This window comes from Pelmatolapia mariae, linkage group LG1 (genome assembly GCF_036321145.2).
Source record: "Pelmatolapia mariae isolate MD_Pm_ZW linkage group LG1, Pm_UMD_F_2, whole genome shotgun sequence".
Lineage (NCBI taxonomy): Eukaryota > Metazoa > Chordata > Actinopteri > Cichliformes > Cichlidae > Pelmatolapia > Pelmatolapia mariae.
In genome coordinates this window covers 37,964,913-37,978,512 of record NC_086227.1, presented here as the reverse complement: position 1 = coordinate 37,978,512, position 13,600 = coordinate 37,964,913, and the positions used below count along the sequence as shown (strand labels likewise).

Sequence of the window (13,600 nt, the reverse complement as noted above, 5' to 3'; positions counted from 1 at the left end):
AGTCAAAATGTGGTATTTTCAAAATGATATGTCAATCTTCAATACTTGGTTGGGAATCCCTTCGTCTTAATCACTGCTTCAATGCGCCGTGGCATTGAGGCAATCAGCCTGTGGCATTGCCTGGTAGTCATGGAAGCCCAGGTGTTCTTGATGCTTGCTGTCAGCTCTTCTTTGTTTTTGGTTCTGGTGGACCTCATTGTCCTCTTGATACCCCAGAGATTCTCAATGGGGTTTAGGTCGGGCGAGTTGGCTGGCCAGTCAAGCACTGTGATGGCATGGCAATCAAACCAGGTTTTGGTGGTATGGGCAGGGGCCAGGTCCTGCTGGAAGATGAGATCTGCATCTCCATACAGATCCTCAGCAGAAGGAATGATGAAGCCCTCTAAAACATTCTGGTACACTGTTGTGGTGACCTTGGATTTAAGAAAGCAGAGTTTACCAACACCTGCGCCGGACATTGCACCACAAATCATGGCTGACTGTGGATATTTCACACTGGACCTCAAGCAGCTTGGGTTCTGTTTCTCACCCATCTGTCTCCAAACACTTGGACCTTGATTTCCGAATGAAAGGCACACTTTACTTTCATCAGAAAACAGGACATTTGACCACTTTTCAAGGAGAAGATGGACTGGCCAACAGTCCATCTTCTCCTTGGCCCCGTTGAGCCGCTTCCGACGTTGGCTCAGGTGCAGAAGTGGTTTTGAAGCTTTGACTCCTGGCTCATTCCACCCTTTCTGGATGTCTGACAGATTCTTGAATCTTCTGTCTGATAATCCGCTGAAAGCCACGGTCATCTCTTCTGCTAGTGCATCTTCTCCTGCCACATTTTGCCCTTCCTCTAGAATTTCCATTGATATGCTTGGACACAGCACTCTGTGAACAGCCAGCCTCCTTAGCTATGAACTTTTGTGGCTTACCCATCCTATGGAGGGTATCAATGATGCTCTTCTGGCCTGTTGTCAAGTCTGCAGTCTTCCCCATATTGAACCTAACTGAGACAATTGGGTCAAAGTGAAGCAATTTAATGACACTTGGGAAAACCCGTGCAGGTGCTTTGAGTTTAGTAGATGAGTTGTGTGTGACACTCAGTTTGAAACAATCAAACTTGGGCTGATGTCTTCACAGTATTCAAATTTTTTTGAAATCCTGTTTTCGTGGGTTTCATGGGCTGGAAGCCCAAATTATGTGCAAATAAACAACTAAGTACTTGAAATCGGTTACGTTGTGGGCCCTGAATCTATAATCTATGAAAGTTTAAAGTTTTGAAAGGAATTATGGAAATAAATAAACTTTTCCATGATATTCTAATTTTTTGGAAAGGGCCTGTATACTCACATTATTTGTTGAGTTGTTTTTTGTTAATCTGAGGTGAATTTAGTGCATTTAAATAAAAATCACAGAATGGATGCCTCAGTATGGGTGAAGCGTCTGTATGGGTGGAAACCTGGGTATGAATGAAAGCCTCAGTGTGGATGTGTGTTGTTTCGTGATGTAACCCAACCTGGTTCCTCTTGTTCCCTGCAGAAGCTGCACACCGCCATATTTGATGCTCAGATGGCACAGCAGCAGCACCGCATGGCAAGACAGAAGTCACAGCGCTTCCTGAAACTGGGCAACAAGCAGTGAGGTCACTTCCTGTCTGCAGCTCATTTGCAGTAAATATTTGGAAAGCTTGCAGGAAGGTTTCCATAACTGTAACTTGTAACTGTGCTTTAAGAAATGTAAACGGATTTATGCCGGCACATACATGTGTTCAGTTAAAATGTCCAGTCAGACATTTAGGTTTGTTTTTTCATCATGCTAACATGCTAACAGTGGGAAGCTCTTACTTATCAAATGAAAGAATTATGGGATTGTAGTTTTCTTTTTTGTTGACTGACACAAAAAAGATGGACACAGGTGCTGTGATGTCACTCGTTGGTTTCTGTAGTTCCGGTTTGAAGCTCAACTTTGTGTTTCTGAAGAGTAAGAAAGTTGACCTGTGAAACTACTGAATGAGAACAGTAAAGGAAGACATCAAATCACACTATTATGAGAAACATTTAATTCCATCCAAATATCTATATCTATATATGCTGGTTGGTTATTTTATTTTATTACCTTAATTTGTATTTAATTGTTTTTAGTTTAAGTTGTGGTTTGTTGTGTTTTGTTTGGGGGGGGTTTGTCATCGGCCAGCTGCAACACCTCACGCCCATGATGAATCCATAAAAACATGTTGCACTAAAAGATTCATGCCAGGTTAAAGGTTCATGTCCAGTTAAATTTAAGTTTATCATGAAATAATCCCGCTGTTTTCTTAACATCTACAGTGAAACATACATTCAATGTTAACTATTCCAGTTTTGACCTGCAGATCTTTGTCTGTTTAAACGGAGCAATGAAACATGTTTTTTCCACAAAGACCAGATGAATGTGTTTACATCGTTTCAGACCTGCTGAGTGAAACGAGGAAATGTTTTCACTTTATTTTTATTGGGTTTTTTGCTGTAACCAAAAGTCTGTATTTGTCTCTGTGCTGATGTTGGGCAGAAGGAGCTCTTTCTGTTGGAAAAGAAAACAAAATACACTGACCTGTAACCTGAAAATTTTCTATAAAGATGACATTGAATTACTTCTGGTGGATATTGTTGTTTTTTGTTTTTTGGGGGGATTTTTATGAGTAAGAAATCAGCGATATCACAGCAGCTTCAACTTTTATTTTACATCAGATTAAAGTTCACTATATACTTTAAGTTCAATATTGTAAGAGTAAAAGACTGACCTCCTCCTGTTGCTTCACAAGAGTTCAGATCTAACTTATCAACTCAATAAATAACACTGAAAAAGTATGATAATTGCATTCTTTATTATTTAACCTGGTGTTCTTATTAACAATCGTAACAATGGGGCTAGAGGTACAAGGATACTAAAAGTTAAAATAACACCAGCACCAATCCAAAAACATCTGGACACGCCTGCAGGTTAAATGCTGCCCCCTGGTGGTGAAAGCTTTGGTTAAAATTACAAGGAGGTCATAACAGAAAAGTACCATTTTCATTATCAAAATATTTCATCAAATCGGAGAGAATGAGTCCTAACTTGATGCATCACAGATTGAGATTCAAATAATAGCTTGTGGCCTCTAAAGAATTACAAACAAAAGTGAGATTTAATCTTAAAGCAAAAACTAATCTGCACTCAGCTTCCCGTTGAGATTAGCAGTCCATCAGTGTTCTTTTGCCAATCCAGGTTCAGGGTCACAGGCTGGAGCCTATTGCAGCTCCCATAGGATAAGAGAGAGGGTACACCCTGGACAGGTCGCCAGTTTGTCGCTGGCCTAACACATAAAGACAGAAGACCGTTTATACGCGTTCCCAGCTACGAAAAATGTAGAATTACCATTTACCTTACTCCACTAACTCCATGTATGACTGCGAGATGAAACCAGAGTCAGAGTGCAAACTCCACACATAAAGGCCCAGCCAGACAGTGGCTGGACCACCCAGGACCTTCTTACTGTAAAGCAACAGTGCTGCCTTGAGTTTGCACTGTGTACATTAAAGAAAAAATTGTCATATTTTCCTATACTGTGTGTGTGTGTGTGCACCCTTTCAAGAGATTAACCATCAGCAGACTACAAGCATGAGATGAGTCCCATTGTGGCTGAACTCGGAAAAGCTTAACACACTGAGTTCAAACTGATGGATACAGAAAAAGACAAAACACTGAGTAAATGAACAGAAGCCACAGGTCTGCATCGTGAAGCAGGATTTAGTGTCGAGGTTACTCCTGGATTTCCATGGTTACGTTAATTATTTTTCAGTTGAACAACAATTTTAACATGAAAAACGTTTTATTGGGTCAAAAAATCATTTGGTGAACTGAGATGATTTTTTAAAGCTTTTCTTTCAGACCAGCAGGAGGCAGCAGAGACTCTGATCTCTCACACTGACGACTGAACCTGGATCAGTTTCACTTTGAGCACTGGGGGAGGTCCAGTCGAGTTTACACCACAATAATGTTCCACTTTAAAGATTTATCTCCAGCTACGACACAGAGAGGAGAAGAAGAAACATTTTGACTGATGTGTGCAACAGCTGTTTACAGCACACACACACACACACACACACACACACTGCGTAAGGTTGTCGCTGCAGGTTGTTGTCATGGCAGTAGGCTAAAAAAATGGCTGAAGATGATTTCCAGATGCTGATGTTTCTGCTGACTCGTTTATATTTTTAAAACAGAGCTGCGAGCTGATTGGTACATTTTTAAGCTGAAGTGTGAGTCATGGGTCTGCACCTTAAACTGACCCCGAGTCAGTTTACATCAAACTGAAAACCTGAAGACAGACAGCGTAGGAGGAGTTCCCAGTGCATCATGGGTAGGTTCCTCTCAGTAATCTGATCTGAGATCTGCTGCTGAGACAATGGAAACATCTGGAAATTATTCATCAGAGAGCAGAAACAGACCTGAGCTCAGCTGATGGAGATTGAAGCAGACCACTGGGGCTCCACTGGGCTCCACTCTGAGTCAGATGTTTCTGCTTTCTCAGGGGGTTCATCAGAGATGATTACCCACTCTGGAACTGGAAGTCAAACTGATTGTAAACAGTCACATTTCACGTGTCTAAGTTCTGACTGAATCTGAGAAGAATCACAGGTTTGGCCTCTATGGGTGTTTTCATATGTAGTTCTCTTTTAAAGGGGATCAATAATATTTGTCCTTATTTTTTGTCATATCTTTACTGTTGCATTGGTGGATGTTCATGTTAGACATGGCCAAAAGTTTAATTAATGAGGCCACTACAAGTAATTCCTCTGAACCAAAAGCTCAGACCACGCTGCTCTAAATGCTCCGTTTCAGACAGTTTTTTTCTAGTCTTGGATGTGTGTGATGTCAAAAATGGGCGGGATCCATCAGTAAGAGTATTCCCAAAGAGCTATTAGCCAAAATCTCACCATGATGTGTGCCATATCTTTAAAAAATTTGAGGACTTTGGACAGGTGGACGACAAACGAAGTGGCAGGCCTAAAAAAAATATCTGCAGCTGATGAACAATAACTAAAGGTTGTGTCTGTAAGAAAGCAAAGATCTGATACAGAAATGTCTCAGTGGAAAAGTGACTGTCAGGCATCCATTCTTAATGAAGGGAAACAGGAGAAAAGCCTGAGGTACACTTTGCCAGATGAAACATGCAGATGATAAAGAATGAGATTTCCATATTGGATCGGTCCTGCCCGGCTTGACAACAACTGCCTCTGGTTAATTAACCAAAGAAAATGAAAATAAACATAGTACTCCATGAGGTTTGCTAATCAGGCTAATTGAGGATGGGTGATTGAATGTTGAGAATGCCTACTGTTGTATAGTATGAAAGACTGGCGTAACAGTGAGGATGCAAAGAGCAGAGGTAGTGAAGGTAGATGAGTGTCAGAGCTGCACGGAGCAGGTCAGGTACTACAGTGAGTATCTACAGCCAACTGTAATGGTTTAGGGCTGCATTACAACCAGTGGTGTCTGGGACTTTTCACAATGTATGGAATTATGAATGCAAGAAAGGACAGTCAGATTTGGATTCACCATGAAATACAATCTGGAAAGAGTCTGACTGGCAATGGCTTCATTTTTTAACATGACGATTAATTTTCATTTCGCCTTCATAAATGTACATCAATGCAATCTCGGGATCATGAGGTGACATCCAATCCAATGTGACAGGATAAAGCATTAAAATAGTTTGTCATGAGTGAAGTTCACAGAGTCACAGTCAGCTATTTATTATTGATCATTTATTAACGATGGACACAAAAGCGCGCCTCTCCTATCAGAATAACTCTGACTGACAAATGTGACTTCAGGACCTCGGTCGGCCAATATCTCCTCATTCATCCTGTCTCTACAGAAAAATGCTCTGATTTATGGTTTCTATGACAACAGTTTGACAACTTCCTGTTCCCACAACAGCTGAGAAAGGAAGTGAAGAGTCATTGCATCTCTGCAGGTTATCATCGTGTGACGACTCTTGTGGTTTTATCGAGTTTGCTTTTTTTGTTTTACACAAAGAGTTTGCTGTGAGTGAAGGTCAGGTGGAACCCGTTTTTATCCAGCTGCTATAAATATGAACACGTAAAGGAGAAATGAGTTCATGCGGAACAGACCAAAAACAGCTGTTCAGAATACAGAGGAGTGGAGGGAAAAAACAGAGCCCAAAACCAAAAAACAACAGTTCAGGAGGTCAACCAGGCCTCGGGGCAAAACTCAGAGGCTGGCGGCAAAGACAGAGACGTCCTGGAGGCTGGCTACGTGGCCAGCGGCACAGAAGGAGCAGTTCTGGAGGCCAGCCGATGGACACGATGGAGACGGTGGAGCTTTAGAGGCCTATGACGTGGCCAGATGAGTAGACAGACAACCAAGGGCAGCTTTGCAGGTGGCCGGTGACGGAGACAGGGGCCTGCTGGCTTGGGTGGAGCAGGATCAGACAATGGAACGGTGAACTATGTGTTGGGTGCTGCACATGGCAGACAGCTGGCTCAGCCAGCAGTGGTGTAAGGAAGCCAAGAGACACTGGAGGCTGGGCCTGCTCTGCATAACCAGCTTAGAAACACGGGACCGAGTTACACCAACAGAATCATTAAAGAGTCTTTTTATCTGCTGGATCGGGGGGGGGCATCTGCCAACATAGGCTGGGGAGAGAGAAGGGAGAGAATAAAAGACATGCTGTGGAAAAGACCCAGAGATTAATAACTAGTATGATTCAATGCAGAGAGGTCTATTAACACATAGTGAGTGAAGAAGAAACACCCAGTGCATCATGGGAATCCCCCAGCAGCCTACACCTATTGCAGCATAACTAAGGGAGGATTCAGGGTCAGCTGATCCAGCCCTAACTATATGCTTTAGCAAAAAGGAAAGTTTGAAGTCTAATCTTAAAAGTAGAGATAGTGTCTGTCTCCCAAATCCAAACTGGAAGCTGGTTCCACAGAAGAGGGGCTTGAAAACTGAAGGCTCTGCCTCCCATTCTACTTTTAAATACTCGAGGAACAGCAAGTAAGCCTGCAGTGTGAGAGCGAAGTGCTCTAATAGGGTGATATGGTACTACAAGGTCATTAAGATAAGATGGGGCCTGATTATTTAAGACCTTGTATGTGAGGAGCAGGATTTTGGATTCAATTCTGGATTTAACAGGGAAACCACAGAGCATGATTGGTTGACGTGACAACGACGAGAGGGAGACTGAGGACATAAATACTATCAGGGACGAAGCAGCCAAAAACATACAAGCACAGGTGTCATCTTCTAAAAATGGGTTTTATTATACCCCCCAAAAAGAAAAAGTTACTACAAAACCTCAAAAATAATGGAAGCAAGCTATTTTAAGAACTAAGTGGGCAACCAGACATAATTCTACTCCAAAACAACAATATTTTACAAGATATCATAACTCAACAAACTGACCTCCACAATAAGAGAGAGCTCAGGTTATATAGTAACTGAATGAACTATTTAAAGGCGAAAAACACAGAGACAGTAGCTAAACATGACACAAGAGGAAACCCCGTCCCCCCTGTGTGGTTAAGTCCATTTTGTCGGCCTCTGCGCTTAAACCAGCTCCATCCTTAGCATCCTTTTACTCAAGTCAGGAAGGACTGGAGCACCAACCAGGTACCAGAGTAATTCAGTTGTGTGATTGCATGCAACCATCACCCTACACAGAGGATAACGAGGGAATAGACTACAGGTGGGAACACAGCTGAAACTGACTAATGAGACAGGGGAAGCAAAACTGAACAGGATGGAAGACTATCAAAATAAAACAGGAAGTAACAAACGCAGAGACCCAGGCAGTGACACACGGGCTAGCCACTAGAACAGGGGAGAAACAGACATGGACATGAGACTATAACAGACAATGAAATCAGAAATCAAAAATTATTAATGCAAACTCAGAGGCACTGGAAAATGACATGTTCAGAAACTAGAACATAAACAAAGAACAGAAGCTCCAACCCAAAACTCATGATAACATAGACAATAACATATTTGGGAACCTCACATCATTCTCTTAAACTTTCAAAAATAAGTCCAGAACAAAAACTCAAATTCCTGGGTTTTAATTTGAGATAAAGTACAGAAGAAGCCAACATGCACTGTTCAAACAGTAAAGTTGTTTAAAATATTACAAGTGTTGCTGAAGTTTTGCCCTCATCAGACTTACGGAAACAACTAGATAAATTTAAATTAGCACACAAGCTGCTATTTCCAGTCAGAAAAAATGATTTCCAGGTATTAAAACAATGTGCTGGTTGCTGAAACATTTTCTTTAAATGCATCAGTGACAGACAGACAGACAGACAGCGAGACGTTCACTTGACTAGGTGCATCCTGGCTGTGTTTACAGCAGCACTGCGTTCACTGTAATCAAACTTTAGAAATGAAGAGCTTCCTGTTTACTTTAACCTTCCTTTAACTCAAACATCTGCAGGGGTTTGTTTTTCCTTCTTCAACTGTTCAGGTCTGAGGCTGACTCACAGTTTCCCATAAACTTCAGCACTTCTAAAATTCAGATTTTTTGTTGTGTCCGTGAAGGTAACACAATCAGTAGCTTGAGAATACATGGCGGTAACACTAAAATATCATTAATAAATGGTATATTGATAGTTAATTAATCTTTAGCTACTGGTTACATACTGTAATTAAACAATGAAGTGATCATTAATTGTGTAAACCAGATCCAACTTTAGAGTAATATCCACATGATGTTTATAATATTTGTTTTAAAGCACGTAGAGGTTGGCAGATGGAGTTCAACACTGTGAACGTTGGTGTCCTCGTTTACTTTTACCACCTTTAGGCACTAAAATAGTTTGGATTAAAATACAACAACTTATGAGCGAGTACTGCCTCCCTATTGGCTGGACCTCAGCATCACGGGACGAGCAGCAATGATGATGATGATGATGCGTGTCTTTCACGTTGTGTCTTCAGTGCACTTTTGTTCCGTCCTTTCCAAATTACACATGTAGTCTGGAGATGGTCTTTTATCTTGTATATTCTCCATGTGTTCATGTCTTACTTAGTGGTTTTATTAGAATTTTTTTTTTTTGCATTTCAGTGTTTAATAACAACATAAAGAATACATGTGTTTGTTTCACTAACAATGAATTTACCGTTTGTTGCCAATTTTTATCATAAAGTGTTGAGACTGAAGAACAAAACGTGTCAAACACTACATGTTTGCAGGGTTTTCTTGCTGAACAGCAGCTTGCTGTTTTATTTCAGGTAATTTTCAGTTTTATTGAGAACATTTACAGCCTCACAGCTGCTGTTTAATACAAAAAAGGATCAGAGGAATTTTCTGCTGCTGATCAAATGCATCCACAGTTTGTTCAGTCATTCTTGTATCAGACTTTGGAGGCGATAGGAGAGTAATATTTTGCACATAATTGTGTAAATTCATTAGGAAATACTATTTCTACATATGCAAGTTCAGTTCCTGCCCTTTTTTTAACCTCTTTGCTGTAAACCCTCAGCTTTACCCGACTGTTCCAGTGATGGTAAATTCTTTTAAAAAATGTATCTCCTTGAAAAAAAGCATTCCCATCAGACAGTCAAGGCCAAGGCACAAAGGCCATTTTGATTTGCCAAACTTCCTGCGTGCATTTTTCCTGAAACAGGAACTGAGGTTTGATGATAGCTGGAGGAAATATCAGGATTTAATTCCAGGCTTTGCGCTTGCTGCAGAAACTGATGATTTTCTTTTGAAGCTCTTCACTTGTTTCAGGTCTGTCAGCGTGCTTTCATTTGATGTACAAACTGGTCTTAACCCGTTTTAATGCCTGTGTAACAGCAGCCGTTCATCCTGCAGATGGTCTGACTGCAGCTTTCTTTAATGTGTTACTGGATTTACTGGTGTATAAACTTCTAACGGGAGCCAGTTTGAACACCAGTGAGTCACGGTGTTTGTTCTCTGCTGGAGGTTTGACTCATTAAATCAGATCCTGACACACATTCAGGATCACAAACAAGCCTGGAAATGATTTTGTACGCTGGTTTGCTCCACAAACTGCTGACGTCTCACAGACCTGGAACAGTGAGGACAGAGGGGGTCGTGTTCTCTACAGGCCGTGAAAAACTCTGGATGCAAATGATAGTGATATCGGGCTGCATTAACAACAACAAAAAACAGCTCAGGTTTTCAGATTCTCTCTCTGTTCTTTAGTTTTTCTGCCTATAATTTTCCACCTTCCTCTGTGTTTATAGCAGCAGGTAAAAATACATGTAATTACTGTAATAACACAGTAAAACTGTGTGGATTTGGCAGGAAGTCACAGCCTCACAGAATTCTGTGAATTAAATCATAATTCTGGTGAATCATCATTTCGAAATGTTTGCCTCCTCTGTCCTCCTCACACTGGAGTTTGCCTCCCAGCAGTGCTCCTGATTGGTCAGTGACATTGTTTGTTGTCAGCAGCTAAACATGTTGCAGGCTTAAATCTCCTCCTCCCCCCATTATTTCCACAAAAGTTTCACATGTAAAAATTGTCTAATCATGTGCGTCCGTGTTATCCGCATGCAGATGGCAGGGCAGGTTGGCTGCTCATGTCTGCGTTGTTCGAAATGACCGCAAAGTGTTGTTGTGAGGGTCGGCACAGTTGGCTCAGAGTCCGCTGGCAGTGTCCTGAATGGATTTATAATGTGGTAAAAACACTGTTGGCTGCGTGAGGGTGAGGGTGGTGGGAGGGAGCACGAGGAAGGGAGGGTGGGTTTGGGGGGGGTAATGACTTCCAGCTGCCTGAGGCTGAGCAGAGGAGGATGTTCGATTTCTACGCCATCAGAAACTGTGGCCTGCTGAGCCCAGCATGTTCGAGCTGGACTGAATTAGTTTAGTCAGTGTTAATAATATTGTTAATAACTGTTTTCATAAAATATATTAGGGGGGTCCCTGCAGCCCAATTTCTTCTGCTCAGTTTTCTCTGCTTTTGTTTGCAGGACTCAGATGTCTTCATTAGTTGGACTGAATGTGCTCAAAGGCAGATTTATCAGCTTGAGCTCTTTCCTGTATGTACAAGCGGAGAAGTAATATTAGAACAAGGCTGATAACAATATTAATGGATTCTGATCTTTTCCTCCATGCTTTGTTTGGCGTATGCAGGAAACACGATATTGTCTGGTATAATGTTGCAGTTTGATTGATGCTCACCACGAAAACACCTCCTCACTTCCAATTTGTGCTTCCTACAGGAAATGTATTTTTACTTCTTGCATGTAAGTGTAGCCATGATGTCAGAGACACAGTTAGTTCTTTAAAGAAACAGTCAGTCATTTTTTGAGATAGAAAAAACATGTTGTACTCATAAATATTTATTGATTAGCGTGCAATTGCATTTTCCAACCAACGGATGCAATCTCATTAGCTTATAATTAATTCATTAAAAATAAATAGGACAGAGTCCCAGTTTCTGGAAGCTCCCATCTTCAGATGGCTGAGCTGGACGTTGCCATTCTGCGAGATCAGATGCAATGGTCGTACACCAAAGCCAGAAGAGAAGAGAAGTCTGCACCTTCGGACTATAGATATGAGAAGAGAAGGGGTCGCGTTTACCAAAGAACCAGAAACACATAGGAAAGAGACAGCGCCACCGGTATCAGGATAAAATGTCATCTTCTTCCTCCACACCTCAGCCTTATCTCCTGAACCAAAGTCAAGGCTCTAACACATGAAAACGTGCATAAACATTCTTATTTATTCCTGATAGTTTCCCAATTACTTGTTGTCAGCAGATTACACATGTGACCCTCCCATCTCTAAACAACGACTGCTGGTTATAAGCTAATATTATTCCAGCTAATGTTAGGCTCGAATGTCCTAAAAATCACACTTTCCCTCCAATGAAGTTTGAATACGTTCTCACATCACATCATTTTATTCGCTCAGTGTCAGTCCAACAATGTTAGATCCACTTCAAAGACAGTTTCACTAACACTGTGGCAATAACAGCAGCACTTACCAACAGAAAATCTGATATCCTCAACAACTCGCTTGAGTATTGCCGTCATCTTTGACTCATCTTTGACTCCTTTCACAGCCTCCTCCACAGTAAACAGACGTGGTCACCAGCTGAGGTAAACAGAGGCAACAGATGAACGGCAACCAAAGTTGTTTGTCCTACAGCAGCCACCGTAGCTAGGATTATGCACTTGAATATGGAGGGACAAGAAAACCAAATTCAGTTGCCTGCAATCTGCACTCTACTGACGTCTAGTAAAAAGGTTGCCGTATGCTCCACTGTCGCTTGTTTCTGTTAAATAACCTCCAGGTGCTGAAGCCACTTCTATTATAATATTCTGTGCTATACTGACCAGAAGTAAGGAACATAGATCTGTCCACCCACCACTGGGGCAGCATTCTAAGTTAAGATGCCAATACTTCCAACTATCGGCCACCCTCTTTAGCTCTTCCAGGTGGATAGTGAGGTGTACGTCATTCAGTCTCTCCAGGATCTTCCCCAGCGCCTCTTCTTGAGTGAATGTTATCGAGAAGCATCCTAGACAGACACCTGAAGCACTTTAACTGACTTCTTCCAGTGTGGAGAACAGAAATTCTACTCTGACCTCCTCCGAAAATTCAAAGGTGAACCCAGGCACCCGTCAAAGGAAGCTCAGTACTGTTTGCATCCATGATCTTATCAGTGGAGCAGTTTGTGGGCCTGAGTGATCCCATGAGATAGGTTATGTTTTCAATCCAAAGGCAACAAAGCCTTTGATGAAAATATCTACCTAGAAACGTCGTTCAGAATAGGGACACTTTGGTCCCGCTCTGAAGCCAGGCCTGGGTGAGGGGCTGATAAGCTAGCACATGGCCTGCAGTTATTAACATAACTGTAACGCTGCTATTTCTTTACATTCTTTTTCTAATTTTATTCAATATAAATAATGTTTTTAAAGTCACACAGTTTGTCACATCTGTGTGAATTATGAGAGAGTATTTGATGCCCATGGCTTCATTCCTTATCAGAGAGTTAATAAAAGTATTAAGTTAGTTAAAGGTGTTACTACACATCAGAAAACGTGATGTTCAATCATAAGTTGGAGTGAGGAGGTTGTGATCTTTCACAGCCAGCACAGAAAGTGTTTTTTTAGACTCTGGGCTGCTGGGTGAACCAAGGCTGTGACATTTCTGTATTTCAAAGTCTGCCACCGAAGAGAAAGCTTTCTGCTGGGACTCTTTTTAGGGCTTCTTCTTTCTAAATGACAAACACAATGTGTGATGAGGTCTGAAAAGTTTAGTTTGGTGATGTGGTGGTTTGGTTTTGTGGTTTGGTTTGTGGTTGAGGTCTGATCTGGATGCAATAACCAGAACATGAAGCCTACATAGTTTCTTTTCCACAAACTGAAGGTGATTAATGTTCCCTGGATCTTTTCTGGACTGATGAATATGATGCTAATGACGAGGAGGAGGAGAATCATCTGCTTGGTTCAGAATCTCCACTGCTCTGTTTCTGCATTGATTCTTCCACCTTAACCTCTGCAGCTGCAGAAAAGAAAAGATCCTGAAGGAAGTTAAATAAACAAAGGGAAAGCAGAGGGTGGGGGTGGAGGTGCAGAGCTGAGT

General features: G+C 41.6%; 1 protein-coding gene across 6 annotated transcripts in view; it reads left to right on the top strand.

Annotated features, from left to right (window-relative positions):
• The window catches only part of vps13c (vacuolar protein sorting 13 homolog C), a 51,208-nt gene extending 48,535 nt beyond the window's left edge, over positions 1 to 2,673 (top strand). For 5 of the 6 annotated variants that reach the window (XM_063480374.1, XM_063480403.1, XM_063480389.1 and 2 more), the window contains one exon: positions 1,528 to 2,673. In XM_063480374.1, coding sequence (XP_063336444.1) covers positions 1,528 to 1,629 — 102 coding nt within the window. In that variant the 3' untranslated portion in view covers positions 1,630 to 2,673. The remainder of the gene's footprint in view (positions 1 to 1,527) is intronic. The other variant, XM_063480420.2, reaches the window with a different exon arrangement.
• Positions 2,674 to 13,600: the final 10,927 nt, after the last annotated feature.